This window comes from Ranitomeya variabilis, chromosome 3, assembly GCF_051348905.1.
Source record: "Ranitomeya variabilis isolate aRanVar5 chromosome 3, aRanVar5.hap1, whole genome shotgun sequence".
NCBI classification, from domain to species: Eukaryota; Metazoa; Chordata; class Amphibia; order Anura; family Dendrobatidae; genus Ranitomeya; species Ranitomeya variabilis.
The window spans coordinates 778,286,291-778,305,340 of NC_135234.1; the positions used below are offsets into that span (position 1 = coordinate 778,286,291).

General features: G+C 47.5%; 1 protein-coding gene across 3 annotated transcripts in view; it reads right to left on the reverse strand.

Annotated features, from left to right (window-relative positions):
- Positions 1-252: 252 nt before the first annotated feature.
- RHOG (ras homolog family member G) overlaps positions 253-19,050 on the reverse strand; it is a 135,422-nt gene continuing 116,624 nt past the window's right edge. For all 3 annotated transcript variants that reach the window (XM_077298939.1, XM_077298938.1, XM_077298937.1), the window contains one exon: positions 253-2,523. In XM_077298939.1, the coding sequence (XP_077155054.1) occupies positions 1,920-2,495 (576 nt within the window). In that variant the 5' untranslated portion in view covers positions 2,496-2,523 and the 3' untranslated portion in view covers positions 253-1,919. The remainder of the gene's footprint in view (positions 2,524-19,050) is intronic.

The window sequence follows — 19,050 nt, forward strand, 5'->3', positions numbered from 1 at the left end:
AGATTTGCTCTATTATTGTGCAGCACTGCAGGGGCGGTCTAACAGCACCCCGCCCCCGCAGAGCTGCTGATTTCACTGCGAGGATTATTAATGGTTCTTGTTGCCAGGTGGTATAGACAGAGAGCATCAATACCAAAACGGTCCCGTTCTTGTTGTCACCCTTCCTATTCTGGAATAGATGGGGTCACAGTTTACAGCCGGGACATCAGAATCCTGGAGGGAAGCAGAAAAGGACGTACGAGCCGCGACGCTTCATTTACCTTTATTCAATAACAAAGCAGCAATTACAGACAATTCAGCGGAGAAGTAAATGCAATAATATAATGAGCCTTGTGGACAGAGCGGGGGCGAATGGGCAGAAGGACCCTCCACCACCAGTTACCTGCAGGCGAAACGTGGGCTCCAGGTCTGGAGATCAGAAGTTCTGACCACTCCATCAGCCAATGAAAGCGGGTCATTAATGTAATAAGGGGGAGGGTGGGATTTCTGCACCAAGGACTGAGGGTGGGTGACCGCAGTGACTGAGGTCGGAGCTCGACGACGCTCACATCTCTAGGTCATCACATCATGATCATGTGAATGCATTATATGTCCACAGCGCTGACCACATGTCATCGACAGATCGCCCGTTATGCAGCTTCTTGCTCCAGCCTGGTGACCACTCATTTTTAGGTCCCACCAATTTTGGGACAGCAAATATGAATCATTCTGTTACATTTAATATCTGGAATAATGGGGGCGCTCACGCTCTGCAGGTCCTAAGTACATGGAGAAATCCAACCATTCCCATAGATATCCAGTGTGATGATTGACTGTAGATCATGAGATCATTTCTCGTATGGCTAGAATGTGTGGACATCTCAGAGACATGGATGGTGACATCCTTCATTTTCTGCTCTTTTGTGGCCGTTAACCATGAATGGCCACACACGTTGGATAGAAGTAGGCTAATGGCTGCACAACAATCTTACGAATGATGATCTCATGGTTGTTTCCATAAAAGCCATACAAAATTGTATTGACATTGGCCCTTAGAGTCCTACAACCTGGACATACGTGTCATGTTCAGTGACTCCGGAGGAAAGATGAATAAACTTTCTTGAGGACATTCTTAGAAGGAAAGATAAATTATAGATTTCAGACTGTCAGGTGAAAATTGCAAACATGGACAACTTCTTTCCAGATAGCAACTGGGTATTACAAGCAATTGTTGATGTTTAATATTGTCCTTTTTCATCCACCACAGACTAATGTGTACTGCGACCTTTAGAAACATCCCCCTTAACCCAATTTTAAGTTTCTGTCTATTGTTGACCACTGATAAATGAGTTTGTCTCCGGTCTAATCTTCCATATGAAGGTGGATGATGAAATCTTCATTTGCAGAATCTCATTGTCTTCTTGAATGGTCTCAGGTTGTTGTTTAGACATGGGTCCGCCATATTTGAAGGACTTAGGAAGGTGAAGGAACAGACTTCTCAGAACTGATATTGATAGGTCCTTCAATATCCAAGTTTGCGGTAGACCATATAGATACTGAGGGTACAGCATGTAGACTATAGAGGTTGACCCTTCATCTGAAAGCAGACCTATATTTCTGCTGACACACCATCAAACTCATGAGTATAAACTGGAATTACTGTTGTGTTTGTCCCAGGACAGGACTATATCAGTTCTTGGTAGCCATACAGACTCAAAATAAGCAAATAAAAAGGACTCAACTGAAAATCGAGAGAGCGAAGTCTCAAAGACACAAAAATCCCATGTTCTGCACTTAGAGGTCCTCATGGTGGTCTCCAATGACAGATGTGCATTTAGACTCACAGTTTTGCGACATTGTATGAGTGGTTTTCAGAGGAAATCACTCAGCAAACCAAAATTTGTGAATAGTAGGGTCTCCATGAGTTCAGGAGGGTGACATCACAGTATGAAGCATGGGCTCTTCTTCTTGATTGGGTTTGGATTGAGGACAGCCCTCACGGACTCACCAAAGACTTCCTTGATGCCTTCTTGGTTCAGGGCTGAGCACTCCATGTATTTCACAGCATGAATATGCTTTGACAAGCTGACCCCTTGTTGGTGGGTGATTGGCACCTGGTTCTGCTCCTTCAACTTTTTGATGACATCCTGGTTTGTCCTGAGATCTTTTTTGGTTCCCACTAGAAGGATTGGCACATTGGGGCAGTGGTGCCCCACCTCTGGATACCATTTATGTTTGACATTTTCGTAGGATGAGGGACTGGCAATAGAGAAGCAGATGATGAAGACGTTAGTCTGGGGGTAGGAGAGTGTTCTTAGCCGGTCATATTCCTCTTGTCCCGCTGTGTCCCACAGATTTAGGCTAACAGTTCTTCCATCCAAGGTGCATTGAGCACTGTAGTTGTCAAAGACGGTGGGGATGTACTCCTTGGGGAAGGCATTGGTTGTGTAGCAGATGAGGAGGCAGGTCTTCCCTACAGCTCCATCACCGACTACCACACACTTAATGGTCTGCATCCTGGAGGTCTTGTTCTCTGTTAGCAACCTGAAAAACATAAGTGGATAATGTCAGCTCTAGCGGGAAAGTCTCTATCATCCACAAGTATCTTAAAACCCTTAATCCCTTTCCTTTTTATTTCATGTCCAAGCCAACCTGCCCGGCATAGGGTGGCAGCATGCACCACACCTAAGGTTTCTAATAAGAAGTTACTGTCCTGGATGGTGGTAGGACCTCTACTAAAGGTAATGCTTGGTGTGCTCTGCTCGTTATTGTTCCCTGGAAATTGAGAATTTTTGCCGTGAACTTGGACAGTGGGATTCTAGGGAAAAATAACAAAGTGCCCTACAGGCTATAGAGGGGTCTGATATGCTCTGATCTGTTACACCATCACCTGAACTCGCTCAATGCTCCCTCCTCACCTCGACGGGCGGTAAAGGAAAGGTGACCTATCTGGGGATCATGTCCTATATAAACTGGGGGAGTGTAAGCACTAGATGGGGAAGGAAGGTGGGCTCCAAGAAATGCTGGTGGAGAACACAGAACACAGTATAGTGATGTTACACAATTGTGTGGGTGCTGGGTGGCGTCACTGAGTGTGAGAGCGCTCCTGCCACTATATTCTCTGGTGTCATCACACTCAGCTTCCAGTAATGTTTTATCAGTAAAGAGATTGGGGAAATTCACGTAGAGTTCCCTGCAGACCACAAAAGAGGAAGCTTCATCTGAAATCCTCAGACCTCATCCTTCTCCTTTTCTACTACTACCCATTGACATGGCGGTGTCCTCTTCCAAGGGTTCAACAAGAGCTGGACAATCACACCCAATGTAAGAAGGACTCCTCTGAGTCCAGGTGGAAATTACAGTAAAGGGTACTGAATGAATGGTGAGTGGCAGTGCTGGAAAATGGTTTGAATGATACTGAATGATGGTGACTGGAGGTGAATGTTGGTGAATGATGGTGACAGGAGGTGAATGATGGTGACAGGAGGTGAATGATGGCGACTGGTGGTGAATGATGCTGACTGGAGGGGAAGGGGAATGATGGTGATGAGGTGATTGATGGTGACTGGAGGCGAATGATGGTGACTGGAGGTGAAAGATGGTGACTGGAGGTGAAGGATGGTGACTGGATGTGAATGATGGTGACTAGAGTTGATTGATGGTGACTGGAGGGGAATGATGGTGACTGGAGGTGAAGGATGGTGACTGGTGGTGAATGATCGTGACTGGTGGTGAATGATGGTGACTATAGTTGAATGATGGTGACTGGAGGTGAATGATGGTGACTGGAGGTGAAGGATGGTGACTGGAGGTGAATGATGGTGACTGGAGGTGAATGATGCTGACTGGTGGTGAACGATGGTGACTGGAGGTGAAGGATGGTAACTGATGGTGAAGGATGGTGACTGGAGGTGAAGGATGGTGACTGGAGGTGAAGGATGATGATTGGATGTGAATGATGGTGACTGGAAGTGAAGGATGGTGACTTGTGATGGATGGTGACTGGAGGTGAATGATGGTGACTGGAGGGGAATGATGCTGACTGGAGGTGAAGGATGGTGACTGGTGGTGAACGATCTTGACTGGAGGTGAACGATGGTGACGAGGTGAATGATGGTGACTGGTAGTGAAGGATGGTGACTGGAAGTGAATGATGGTGACTGGTGGTGAAGGATGGTGACTGGAGGTGAAGGATGGTGACTGGTGGTGAATGATGGTGACTGGTGGTGAATGATGGTGACTGGAGGTGAATGATGGTGACGGATGGTGACTGGTGGTGAAGGATTGTTACTGGAGGTGAAGAATGGTGACTGGAGGTGAATGATGATGACTGGAGGTGAATGATGCTGACTGGTGGTGAACGATGGTGACTGGAGGTGAAGGATGGTGACTGGAGGTGAAGGATGGTGACTGGTGGTGAAGGATGGTGACTGGAGGTGAAGGATGGTGACTGGTGGTGAAGGATGGTGACTGATGGTTAATAGGAGGGATGCTGGTCAGTAGTGTATTTTGGTGATGTGGTATTTTGGCTGCCCAGTAGGCGGCAGGTTGGAGTGTGAGTGGAGGACGCCCATGATGAGGGTGATTGTACTGAGCCGTGTACTGGATGATTGCAGAAATCTTATAAGGATCTGAGAGCTGGTCCCGATCTTCCTTTGACGCACCAGACACAACTTCTGAGCATTCCCCATATATCCAGTGACCTCTATACAGGACCTGGACCAAGAAGAAGAAGATTTCTTGACTTCCAGGAAGGACATGAACTTCCCAAGATATTTCTCACAGGAAATCCGCGTTCCCTAAAGAAACAAGACGTATGCAGCAGAGACGCCGGGAAGTGGAGAGGACATTATCTCAGAGCCGGGTCTATAGTTACGTCGTGTGCTAGAAAGTCTTCCTGACCAACGCCTGCTCTCACAGCTGAGGGTTTGTTACTTAGTATCAGTCTAGCTTCTCACCGATTCTTGTTTAACTTGCTTAAGAAGAACATGTATCACCAGCTGACCCCAAGAAAACCAGGACAAATAAACATGGCCTGAATTGCTTGTCACTATTCGTCCGTCTCTAGGTATTGGATATGTATCTTCTTCTCATGCTGTCTTTTCGCTTCCTTTCTGTGGAGGTTGGCGCCCTTCACCTGCACGGTGACGCCCCCACTCGTACGTCCACTCTCCCTATCTTCTCCTGAATATACCTCTGAATTCCACTGCTGGGTGGCAGACACCACATGGAATTTAGCCGCCCAGAGGAGTCAATTTCACAGAGGATTATCAGAGCTAATTAAGGATGAACTTGCGAGGGTCGAGACCCCTGATCATTTGGAGGACTTTATTCAACTGTGCATCCGAATTGATCAGATACTCACTGAGCGAAGAAAGGAAAGGCTGCGGGAATTCGGAAACACCCCTAACTAGTCCTATACTCAATCAGCATTAAAAAAACAACAGGATATGGAAAGTGTACCTGAACCTATGCAGATTGATGTAATCCGAAAACCTCTGTCTGCAGTAGAGAAGGAGACATACAGAGAAACTATGTCTCTATTGTGGGGGCTCTGGACATTTTTCCATTAATTGTCCTAATAAAAGGACCATAGCGTTCACAAATTTCAAAACTGAACGTGATTTAGACCTTTCTGAACAGCCAGATCCGGTTTATGCAGACCATCTCCTCTGTAATGTAAAGAGCCATCACCATCTTCTCATTTTGTTGTTCCCATACAGGTCATAATTGCGACCCAAAAAATACAATGTTCTGCCATGTTAGATTCTGGAGCAGGAATATCATGGACTTACAATTCACACTTGAAAATAACATTGCAAGTAGGACTGAATCCATGCCCATCGATCTGGAAACTGTGGATGGATCACCTTTATCATCTAGACCTGTTACGCACAAGACAATTGAACTGGAAATCTGTATGGAGCCGAATTATCATGAAGCTGTTGGTCTTCATCTTAATTCATCTCCAAAATTTCCAGTTATTCTAGGAATTACCTGCTTTCCAATCCATAAACCGTCCATCAACTGGGCATTAAGGACCCTAACTGTCAGGACTTGAACCCAGCAGCTCTTAGGCACCAGCTCTACTCTCTATATGAGATATTCAACTCGCTGGACTGTTCTGTGCTAACCAAGATACAAGTACCTGTGTTGTTTCTGATTGTCTCCACCCTGAGTTCCTGATTGGCTCCACCCTGATTGAACACCTTATTCAAACCTGGCATAGCACTCCCTTCCTTGAGAGATTATTGCGCTACCAGCCTCTAGTCATGCTTCATTTCACCTGCGCCTAAGACTACATTGCTGCTCCTGTGTAATGTATGTACACAGTGACTGCACCAGCAGAATAGTGAGTGCAGCTCTGGGGTATAATACAGGAGGTAACTCAGGATCAGTAATGTATGTACACCGTGACTGCACCAGCAGAATAGTGAGTGCAGCTCTGGGGTATAATACAGGAGGTAACTCAGGATCAGTAATGTATGTACACAGTGACTGCACCAGCAGAATAGTGAGTGCAGCTCTGGGGTATAATACAGGATGTAACTCAGGATCAGTAATGTATGTACACAGTGACTGCACCAGCAGAATAGTGAGTGCAGCTCTGGGGTATAATACAGGAGGTAACTCAGGATCAGTAATGTATGTACACCGTGACTGCACCAGCAGAATAGTGAGTGCAGCTCTGGAGTATAATACAGGATGTAACTCAGGATCAGTAATGTAATGTATGTACACAGTGACTGCACCAGCAGAATAGTGAGTGCAGCTCTGGGGTATAATACAGGAGGTAACTCAGGATCAGTAATGTATGTACACCGTGACTGCACCAGCAGAATAGTGAGTGCAGCTCTGGGGTATAATACAGGAGGTAACTCAGGATCAGTAATGTAATGTATGTACACAGTGACTGCACCAGCAGAATAGTGAGTGCAGCTCTGGGGTATAATACAGGATGTAACTCAGGATCAGTAATGTAATGTATGTACACAGTGACTGCACCAGCAGAATAGTGAGTGCAGCTCTGGGGTATAATACAGGATGTAACTCAGGATCAGTAATGTAATGTATGTACACAGTGAATGCACCAGCAGAATAGTGAGTGCAGCTCTGGAGTATAATACAGGGTGTAACTCAGGATCAGTAATGTAATGTATGTACGCAGTGACTGCACCAGCAGAATAGTGAGTGCAGCTCTGGAGTATAATACAGGATGTAACTCAGGATCAGTAATATAATGTATGTACACAGTGACTGCACCAGCAGAATAGTGAGTGCAGCTCTGGAGTATAATACAGGATGTAACTCAGGATCAGTAATGTAATGTATGTACACAGTGACTGCACCAGCAGAATAGTGAGCGCAGCTCTGGGGTATAATACAGGATGTAACTCAGGATCAGTAATGTAATGTATGTACACAGTGACTGCACCAGCAGAATAGTGAGTGCAGCTCTGGGGTATGATACAGGCTGTAACTCAGGATCAGTAATATAATATATGTACACAGTGACTGCACCAGCAGAATAGTGAGTGCAGCTCTGGAGTATAATACAGGAGGTAACTCAGGATCAGTAATGTAATGTATGTACACAGTGACTGCACCAGCAGAATAGTGAGTGCAGCTCTGGAGTATAATACAGGAGGTAACTCAGGATCAGTAATGTATGTATGTACACAGTGACTGCACCAGCAGAATAGTGAGTGCAGCTCTGGGGTATAATACAGGAGGTAACTCAGGATCAGTAATGTAATGTATGTACACAGTGACTGCACCAGCAGAATAGTGAGTGCAGCTCTGGGGTATAATACAGGATGTAACTCAGGATCAGTAATGTAATGTATGTACACAGTGACTGCACCAGCAGAATAGTGAGTGCAGCTCTGGGGTATAATACAGGATGTAACTCAGGATCAGTAATGTATGTACACAGTGACTGCACCAGCAGAATAGTGAGTGCAGCTCTGGAGTATAATACAGGAGGTAACTCAGGATCAGTAATGTAATGTATGTACACAGTGACTGCACCAGCAGAATAGTGAGTGCAGCTCTGGGGTATAATACAGGAGGTAACTCAGGATCAGTAATGTATGTATACAGTGACTGCACCAGCAGAATAGTGAGTGCAGCTCTGCAGTATAATACAGGAGGTAACTCAGGATCAGTAAAGTAATGTATGTACACAGTGACTGCACCAGCAAAATAGTGAGTGCAGCTCTGGAGTATAGTACAGGATGTAACTCAGGATCAGTAATATAATGTATGTACACAGTGACTGCACCAGCAGAATAGTGAGTGCAGCTCTGGGGTATAATACAAGAGGTAACTCAGGATCAGTAAAGTAATGTATGTACACAGTGACTGCACCAGCAGAATAGTGAGTGCAGCTCTGGAGTATAATACAGGAGGTAACTCAGGATCAGTAATGTAATGTATGTACACAGTGACTGCACCAGCAGAATAGTGAGTGCAGCTCTGGAGTATAATACAGGAGGTAACTCAGGATCAGTAATGTAATGTATGTGCACAGTGACTGCACCAGCAGAATAGTGAGTGCAGCTCTGGAGTATAATACAGGAGGTAACTCAGGATCAGTAATGTAATGTATGTACACAGTGACTGCACCAGCAGAATAGTGAGTGCAGCTCTGGGGTATAATACAGGAGGTAACTCAGGATCAGTAATGTAATGTATGTACACAGTGACTGCACCAGCAGAATAGTGAGTGCAGCTCTGGAGTATAATACAGGATGTAACTCAGGATCAGTAATGTAATGTATGTACACAGTGACTGCACCAGCAGAATAGTGAGTGCAGCTCTGGAGTATAATACAGGATGTAACTCAGGATCAGTAATGTAATGTATGTACACAGTGACTGCACCAGCAGAATAGTGAGTGCAGCTCTGGAGTATAATACAGGAGGTAACTCAGGATCAGTAAAGTAATGTATGTACACAGTGACTGCACCAGCAGAACAATGAGTGCAGCTGTCACGGAGGTGCCGCGACAGAGCAGTACCAGAAGACCACGGCGTCTGATGGCTTCTGCTTCATCTCTGAGAAGAAGCACTTCTCCTGTGTATTAATGGTGTTTTGTTTTCTTTCAGCAGGACAAGGGTTAATCAGCCATGTGGAAATTCCTGCTTTCAGCTGTGCTCGGTTACCACTCCTCTCTCCTATATAAGCTAGGCTTTCTGATCAGACCTTTGTCTGAAATAGCACTTGCTAGATAGACCTGGAGTGGTGAGGAGCTGGTGTTTGGAGAGCTGGAGGAATTTATTGTGCGACAGTTGTTTGGTTTGTAAGCTTGGAAAATTCCTCATCCTTACCTGCCTTATTTACTCTCCCCGTCCTTCACACCCTGGTGGATACCTCTGTTATTTGTGAGAGTATATTTTGTGTGAGTGGAGTTTTCTTTTACCCTTGTCTTCGTTCCCCTGTTTGTTGGGTTGGTGTACTGTTGTACACGGTAGCGCCTCTCTTCCCCGGGTGGGGAGGGGGGACAGACGCAGGGCGGCAGTCAGGAGACAGGTCAAGGGCGGAGGCCCCGGCATCCTCGCCATCTGAGGTATCCCGGGGAACAGGGCGAGTTAGGGCGCCCCCTAGAGCTAGGGCCAGGAAAGGTTCCCCTGGTCCCAGTTTACTCGCCAGTCCAACCGTGACATTATTTCAGACCCGAAAAAAGCATTTTCTGATCCGTTATGGATCCTATTACAGCGCTGACAGGGCAGTTGCAGCAGCTCATTCTGGAGGTGGCGGATTTACGCACGGTGGTTTCACAGCACTCAGTTACATCTGGTGTGGGGATCTCGCTTTCCAAACAATCCATTGTGGAGCCCAAGGTCGCGTTCCCAGACAGGTCGCGTTCCCAGACAGGTTCTCCGGAGGGCAGAACAAGTTTGTTGTGTTCCGGGAGGCCTGCAAACTTTATTTCCGGCTGCGTCCGGTATCCTCTGGTACGGAGGTGCAACGGGTGGGGATTGTTATCTCGCTCCTACAGGGGGACCCGCTAGCATGGGCATTTTCTCTTCCATCTGACTCACAGTCACTTCAGTCAGTAGAGGGCTTCTTTCAGGCTTTGGGCTTAGTGTATGATGACCCTGATCGTGTCTCCTTGGCTGAGTCGTCTTTGCGCCAACTTCAGCAAGGAAACTGTCTAGCGGAGGAATACTGCTCCGAGTTCTGACGGTGGGCCACTGACACTAGGTGGAATGACCCAGACCTCCGTCGTCAGTTCTGCGACGGTCTCTCCGTAAGAGTAAGGGATGTTTTAGCTCTCTATGAGACTCCGGATTCCCTTGAGGCGGCTATGTCTCTGGCGATCCGGGTTGATCGCCGTCTTCGCCAGAGGCATAAGGAGACACCTCTGGGGGCAGGAGGTCCAAGTTTGAGCGTGACCAGTACTGATTTTACTGTGGAACCCATGCAAGTGGGTGCAGCGTCCCAACCTAGCAAACTTGCATTAATTCGGCGTAAGGGGGGAGTGTGCTTTTGTTGTGGCAAGAAAGGTCATTTTGTGGGCACATGTCCTACCCATCACTTGTTTAAACAACCGCCGGAAAACTAGAGAGCCCGGGTTGCGGGGAGGTAGGCAACTCGGGTGTACTCATTACCTCTGTGGGAAAGACTCGTTTTTTCCTTCCAGCTATTTTATATGTGGGTGAAAATAAGGTTGACGTGTCCGCCTTCTTGGACAGCGGGGCGGGGTTTAACTTGGTCGACGCAGGGTTCGTCCGGGACCAAGGTCTCGTCTCAAACCTTGTCCAGACCTACACCCATTATAGCTATCGATTCCGGTCTTTAAGACAGGGGCACTTCACGCAGGTAGTCCGTGACTAACGACTACAGGTAGGGGCCATACACTCTGAGGTGTTAAAATGTTATGTGCTTGAGGGCCTGCCCTCACCTGTGGTACTAGGACTTCCTTGGCTCGCTCTGCACAATCCAGTAATTGATTGGCAGACACAGGAAGTGGTAAAGTGGAGTACATACTGTCAAGGACACTGTTTGGGTACCCTGTTGGCAAGGGTGGATACCCAATCTGTGCCCCATTACCTGTCAGACTTCGTGGATGTGTTTTCTGAGCAGGGAAGCCAAGAGCTTCCCCCACATCGTCCTTATGATTGTGCCATCAATCTGGTTCCTGGTGCCAAGCTGCCCAAAAGCAGACTCTATAACATCTCAGGTCCAGAAAGGCAGGCCATGAAGGACTATATTACAGAAAGTCTGGCTAAGGGCCATATCTGACCTTCCTCTTCTCCCCTTGCTGCAGGGTTCTTTTTCGTAAAGAAGAAGGATGGCAGGTTACGTCCTTGCCTGGATTTCCGGGAACTTAATGCTATCACGGTCCGTGATCCGTATCCGCTACCTCTTATACCTGACCTTTTTAATCAAATTGTTGGGGCAAAATGGTTCTCTAAAATGGACCTCAGGGGGGCATACAATCTCATCCGCATTAAGGAGGGTGATGAGTGGAAGACTGCGTTCAATACGCCAGAAGGACACTACGAGAATCTAGTGATGCCTTTTGGGTTGACGAACGCGCCTGCCGTCTTCCAGCACTTTATTAATGACATCTTTAGTCACCTTGTAGGCAGGTTTGTGGTTATCTACCTGGATGACATTCTTGTGTACTCACCTGACCTTGAGTCACACCAGCAACATGTCAAACAAGTCCTACAGATACTTTGTGACTTTCCTTGGATATGTATTATCTGCCACCGGTTTTTGCATGGATCCGGCGAAAGTCCGGGCGGTATTGGAATGGGATCGTCCTGAGGATTTGAAGGCCTTACAAAGGTTTTTGGGTTTTGCCAATTACTATCGTAAATTCATAAAGAACTTTTCAGTAGTAGCTAAACCACTCACTGATATGACTAAAAAGGGGTCGGACTTATCCAAATGGTCCAGTCCTGCCAGGGAGGCATTTGACACTTTGAAAGGGTGTTTTGCTTCTGCACCAATTCTTATTCAGCCTGATGTCACTCAGCCATTCATTGTGGAGGTGGATGCATCCGAGATGGGAGTGGGGGCTGTATTATCGCAAGGTGCGTCTCCTGGTAAATGGCAACCATGCACTTACTTTTTTAAAAAACTGTCACCTGCTGAGAGAAACTATGATATTGGTAATAGGGAACTCTTAGCTATCAAACAGGCATTTGAGGAGTGGCGTCATTTCTTGGACGGAGCGGTTCACCCTGTGATGATGATCACTGACCATAAGAATCTGGTTTACTTGGAGTCGGCAAAACATCTTACACCTCGTCAGGCAAGATGGGCTTTGTTCTTTACCAGATTTAACTTTTTTGTTACTTTTAGGCCGGGAAGCCAAAATGTTAAGGCAGATGCTTTGTCCCGTTGCTTTCCTGGGGGAGGCGATAAGTGCAAACCGGTACCTATACTACAAAAAGGGGTAGTAATGGCGTCCATATGCTCCAATCTTGAAAGAGAGGTGGTGGACGCTCAGGGGGACGCCCCTGCTACCTGTCCTCTTGGTAAACTGTTTGTACCAGTCAATCTCAGTCCTAGAATCCTCAGTGAACATCATGATACGGTGCTGGCTGGACATCCAGGGATTAAGGCTTCCGCGGAACTACTTACTCTGCGTTTTTGGTGGCCAGGTGCTTATAAGGATGTTCAGGAGTATGTCGCCGCCTGCAATATCTGTGCCCGTTCTAAGACTTCACATACTTGTCCGTCAGGGGCTTTCCTACCTTTGGAGATTCCCAGCAGACCTTCGACTCATTTGTCGATTTTATTACGGATCTACCTGTGTCTGCAGGGAACACTGTAATCCTGGTGCTGGTGGACAGGTTCAGTAAAATGTCTCATTTTATTGCTATGCCAAAACTCTGGCGCAAATCTTCGTCAGGGAAATAATAAGACTGCATGGGATTCCTACGGATATTGTTTCTGATCGGAGGGTGCAGTTTATCTCCAAATTCTGGAGGGCGTTTTGCACCTGTGTGGGGATCCATTTGTCTTTCTCTTCGGCGTTTCACGCACAGTCTAACGGGCAGACTGGCTGGGTTAATCAGAATTTAGAGAGATATCTTAGATGTTTTGTATCTGAGAATCAGGAGGATTGGGTGACCTACTTACCGTTAGCTGAATTTGCAGTTAATAATCGCTGTCAGGAATCAACTGATAAGTCCCCATTTTTTGGGGGCATAAGGGTTTCATCCGCAGTTTAGTTCGTTCAATGGTGATCGCCCTTCTGGTTTACCGGAGGAGGAACGGTTCTCTTCTTCTATTTCTACGATTTGGCAGAGGGTGATTAATAATTTGCAAAAAATGGGCTCCAAATATAAAAGTGTGGCTGATCGGAGACGTTTGGTGGGTCCGGACCTGAGTGTTGGTGACTTGGTGTGGCTGTCCTCAAGGAACATTAAGCGAAAGGTTCCATCTTGGAAATTGGGTCCCAGGTTTATTGGTCCCTATAAGATCCTAGCCGTTGTCAATCCGGTAGCATTCCGCCTTGCTCTGCCACCTACTTTTAAAATCCACAATGTGTTTCACCATTCTCTTCTCAAGAAGTACGTGGCATCTGCAGGATCTTCACCTCTGCCACCTTCTTCTGTCACTGTCGATGGTAATCTGGAGTTCCAGATAGCAAAGGTCTTAGATTCTCGTCTTGTTCGTCGGTCACTTCAATACATGGTGCATTGGAAGGGGTACGGTCCTGAGGAGAGGATTTGGGTTCCAGCTTCCGACGTTCATGCGACCAGACTGGTTCGGGCCTTTCATGCGGCCCACCCAGATAAACCAGTTCCGGAGGTCCCTCATAGAAGGGGGGTACTGTCAGGGAGTTACCGCGACAGAGCAGTACCAGAAGACCACGGCGTCTGATGGCTTCTGCTTCATCTCTGAGAAGAAGCACTTCTCCTGTGTATTAAAAGTGTTTTGTTTTCTTTCAGCAGGACAGGGGTTAATAGGCCATGTGGAAATTCCTGCTTTCAGCTGTGCTCGGTTAGCCACTCCTCTCTCCTATATAAGCTAGGCTTTCTGATCAGACCTTTGTCTGAAATAGCACTTGCTAGATAGACCTGGAGTGGTGAGGAGCTGGTGTTTGGAGAGCTGGAGGAATTTATTGTGCGACAGTTGTTTGGTTTGTACGCTTGGAAAATTCCTCATCCTTAGGGTACTGTCACACGTTGCAATCACGGCGCTGGAGCGATGCCGAAGTCCCCGGGTAACCAGAGTAAACATCGGGTTACTAAGCGCAGGGACGCGCTTAGTAACCCGATGTTTACCCTGGTTACCAGCGTAAACATAAAAAAAACAAACAGTACATACTTACATTCCGGTGTCTGTCCCCGGCGTTCTGCTTCTCTGCACTGTGTAAGCACCATAGCCGGAAAGCAGAGCGGTGACGTCAGACGTCACCGCTGTGCTCGCTTTCCGGCCGGCAGACGCTCACAGTGGAGAGAAGCTGAGACGCCGGAGGACTGACACCGGAATGTAAGTATGTACTGTTTGTTTTTTTTACGTTTACGCTGGTAACCACGGTAAACATCGGGTTACTAAGCGCGGCCCTGCGCTTAGTTACCCGATGTTTACCCTGGTTACAAGCGAACACATCGCTGGATCGCTGTCACACACAACGATCCGGCGATGTCAGCGGGAGATCCAGCAACGAAAGAAAGTTCCATACGATCTGCTACGACGTACGATTCTCAGCAGGATCCCTGATCGCTGCCGCGTGTCAGACACTGCGATATTGTAACGATATCGCTAGAACGTCACGAATCGTACCGTCGTAGCGATCAAAATGGCACTGTGTGACAGTACCCTTACCTGCCTTATTTACTCTCCCCGTCCTTCACACCCTGGTGGATACCTCTGTTATTTGTGAGAGTATATTTTGTGTGAGTGGAGTTTTCTTTTACCCTTGTCTTCGTTCCCCTGTTTGTTGGGTTGGTGTACTGTTGTACACGGTAGCGCCTCTCTTCCCGGGTGGGGAGGGGGGACAGACGCAGGGCGGCAGTCAGGAGACAGGGCAAGGGCGGAGGTCCCAGCATCCTCGCCATCTGAGGTATCCGGTAGAACAGGGCGAGTTAGGGCACCCCTATAATAATAATAATAATAATCTTTATTTATATAGCGCCAACATATTCCGCAGCGCTTTACAGTTTAACAGTTTCAAACACAACAGTCATAGGTAACAATGTTAACAATACAGCAATAAAGCAAAATAAGACGACCCTGCTCGTGAGAGCTTACAATCTACAATGAGGTGGGGAGATACAAAGTACAGGTGTGTATTTACAATGATGGTCCAGCCATCTTCAGGGAGTGGGGGGTAGGTGGAGATAGTGAATGGGCTACACACACACAAACATAAAATGACTTTGATTAGGGAACATGATAGGCCGCTCTGAACAAATGAGTTTTGAGTGAGCGCCTAAAGCTATGCAAGTTGTGGATGGTCCTAATATCTTGGGGTAGAGCATTCCAGAGGATTGGCGCAGCACGGGAGAAGTCTTGGAGTCGGGAGTGGGAGGTACGGATTAGTGCAGAGGTTAGTCGAAAGTCGTTTGCAGAGCGCAGAGGTCGGTTAGGCCGATAGACAGAAATGAGGGAGGAGATGTAAGGGGGTGCCGCACTGTGGAGAGCTTTGTGGGTGAGAACAAGTACTTTGAATTGTATCCTGTAATGAATGGGCAGCCAGTGTAATGACTGGCGAAGAGCGGACACGTCCGAGTAACGATTAGCCAGATGGACGACCCTGGCTGCTGCATTAAGGATAGACTGGAGAGGGGAAAGTCGCGTGAGGGGGAGGCCAATTAAAAGAGAGTTACAGTAGTCCAGACGGGAGTGGATTAGGGCGACAGTGAGAGTTTTTGTTGTCTCCATGGTGAGAAAAGGGCGGATTCTAGAGATGTTCTTTAGGTGTAAGCGGCACGAGCGGGCAAGAGATTGTATGTGGGAGGTGAAGGAGAGATCGGAGTCAAACATGACACCCAGACAGCGTGCCTGCTGCCGGGGTGTTATTATGGTGCCACCCACAGAGAGGGAAATGTCAGATTTAGGGAGGTTAGTAGAAGGCGGGAGCAGAAGAAGTTCAGTTTTGGAGAGGTTGAGTTTCAGATAGAGAGCGGACATGATGTCAGAGACTGCAGACAGTCAGTGGCGTTCTGTAGTACAGCGGGGGTAAGGTCAGGGGCTGACGTGTATAGTTGTGTGTCATTAGCATAAAGATGGTACTGAAAGCCAAATCTGCTGATGGTCTGTCCAATTGGGGCCGTGTAGAGGGAGAAGAGAAGGGGGCCAAGGACTGAGCCCTGGGGTACCCCGACAGTGAGAGGAAGAGGAGATGAAGTGGAGCCGGAGAACAGAACACTGAAGGAGCGGTCAGAAAGATAGGAAGAGAACCAGGAGAGAGCAGTGTCCTTAATGCCTAGTGACTGGAGCCTAGAGAGTAGGAGAGGGTGGTCAACAGTGTCGAAAGCTGCAGAAAGATCGAGGAGAATGAGCAGAGAGTGGTCACCGTTACATTTTGCTGTCAGAAGGTCATTGGTCACCTTGATGAGTGCAGTTTCTGTTGAATGTAGGGGGCGGAACCCGGACTGTGAAGGGTCTAGGAGGGAATGAGTGGAGAGGTAACGGGTAAGACGGGAGTAGACTAGGCGCTCCAGGAGTTTTGAGATGAAGGGTAGATTGGAGACCGGTCTGTAGTTGTTTGCGCATGATGGGTCAAGGGTGGGTTTTTTTAGTAATGGAGTAATGATAGAGTGTTTGAAGGAGGAGGGGAAAATGCCAGAGGAGAGGGAGAGATTAAAGATTGCAGTTAGGTGAGTTGTGACGACTGGAGAGAGAGACTGGAGGAGGTGTGAGGGAATGGGGTCGGTGGTGCATGTAGTCGGACGAGAAGAGGAGAGGAGCTTGGAGACTTCTTCTTCTGTGATGGGATCGAATGTGGAGAGTGAGCCAGGGGAGATGCAGGGAGGAATGGGAGTCATTGCACTTGGTGTCTGGGAGCGGATTTCCTGACGGATGTTATCTATTTTCTCTATAAAGTGGGAGGCCAGGTCATCAGCACAAATGTCTGTGATAGGGTCTTGTGCTTTTGGCCTGAGGAGGGAGTGAAATGTGTCAAAAAGTTTCTTGGGGTTGTTGGATAGTGAGGAGATCAGGGTGGTGAAGTAGGTCTGTTTGGCAAGGTGAAGGGCAGAGTTATAGGTCCTTAACATAAATTTGAAGTGCAAGAAGTCTTCTGGGGTGCGAGTTTTCCTCCATAAGCGTTCAGCACACCTGGAGCATCGCTGGAGGAATCGGGTTTGCGATGTGAGCCAGGGCTGTTTCACTCTGTGTTTGGAGGTTCTGAAGGTGAGGGGAGCTACTTGGTCTAGGGTGCTTCTAAGAGTGTCATTGAAGTAATGTACCGCCAGATCAGGACAGGAACAAGAGGAGACTGGGGACAGTGATGAGTGTAAGGAGTCTGAAAGTGTGTGAGGATTAATAGCATGTAGATTTCTGAATGTGTGGTAGGTAGGAGAGTGCTGGGGTGGGCGAGGAATTGTGAGTGTGAAGGATAGAATGTTGTGGTCAGAGAGGGGAAGTGGTGAGTTATCGAGGTGGGGAATTGAACAGAGCCGGACAAAGACCAGGTCCAGGGTGTTACCGTCTTTGTGTGTTTCAGAGGTTGAGAGCTGTGAGAGGCCGAGAGAAGTGGTTAGTGATAGAAGCTGGGATGCAGATGTGGACGTGGGGCTGTTAATGGGAATGTTGAAGTCTCCCAGGATAAGGGTTGGTAATTCTGAGGACATGAAGTGCGGCAGCCAGGCTGAGAAGTCGTCCAGGAAGTGGGTAGGTGAGCCTGGGGGCCGGTATATGACCGCTACTCTGAGGGAGAGGGGACGGAAGAGCCTGATGGTGTGGACCTCAAAAGAAGGGAATGAAAGTGAAGGAACTGGGGGTATAACCTGGAACGTGCATTGGGGGGACAAGAGTATGCCGACTCCACCACCAGGTCTGTTAGTGGGTCTTGGGGAATGGGAGAATTGTAAGCCACCATGGGAAATGGCAGCAGGGGAGACAGTGTCAGAGTCCTGGATCCAGGTTTCAGTGAGGGCCAACAGATTGAGAGAGTTGTTCAGAAAGTAGTTGTGCAGGAAAGGGAGCTTGTTACATACAGACCGTGGATTCCAAAGGGCACAATTGAAAGGGAGAGGTGAGGGAGTGCAAGTAATATTAATAAGGTTAGTATGGTTTTGATATGAGATAGGGTAGCAGTTGAGGTTGGGGGATGGGGGACCGGGGTTGGGGGATATGTCCCCCGAAATCAGTAGGAGTAACAAGATAAAAAGCAAGTAGTTTTTTGAAGTGTTTGTAGTTTTTTTGTGCAGTGTGTTTGGGTAAGATGGGCTGAGGTTTTTCAGGAAGGTGAGAAGTGCATGGGAGCTGTACATGGGAGAGGGAAGGAGAGAGGGGCTGATGTGTATGAGCCGTGGTGGAGGGGGAATTGGGCGGTGAATGTGGATTGCAAGGGAGCATAGGAGGATGGGAATAAAGCACATGGTGAGAAGGGAAAAGAGAGAGTGGTTTACCTGACTCCTGCCCTGACTAACTGCCATGGAATAACTGCGGTATCACGACGCTTATCTTCCATGACGCTTTGCTTCTGTGACACGTGCACCCCCACTAGCGTGCCCCCCTAAGGATGGTTCTACATTTATAGTCCAGTGATGGGTCAGAAGAGATGGATTATGGGACCAGGGTGGGGATAATTTGGCAGCTGGGGCCAGCACACCAGGGGGTGATAAAATGATCAAAGGCATTGTAGCTGGCAACATGCTATAACACCTTCACCTGATTGTATCTAGAGTGGCCACAGTAATGGATATACATCAAACAGTGAGTACATCCTACAATACAACCAATGAATTATACCAAACATTACGCAGGCACATTAAAATAAGTTGCTAGATGGTATAGTGGCAGATGAGACATGGACAGCAAGCAGAGGTGGGAAGCTATACCATTAATTCTAATGCAGCAGATGAGACATGGACAGCAAGCAGAGGTGGGAAGCTATACCATTAATTCTAATGCAGCAGATGAGACAT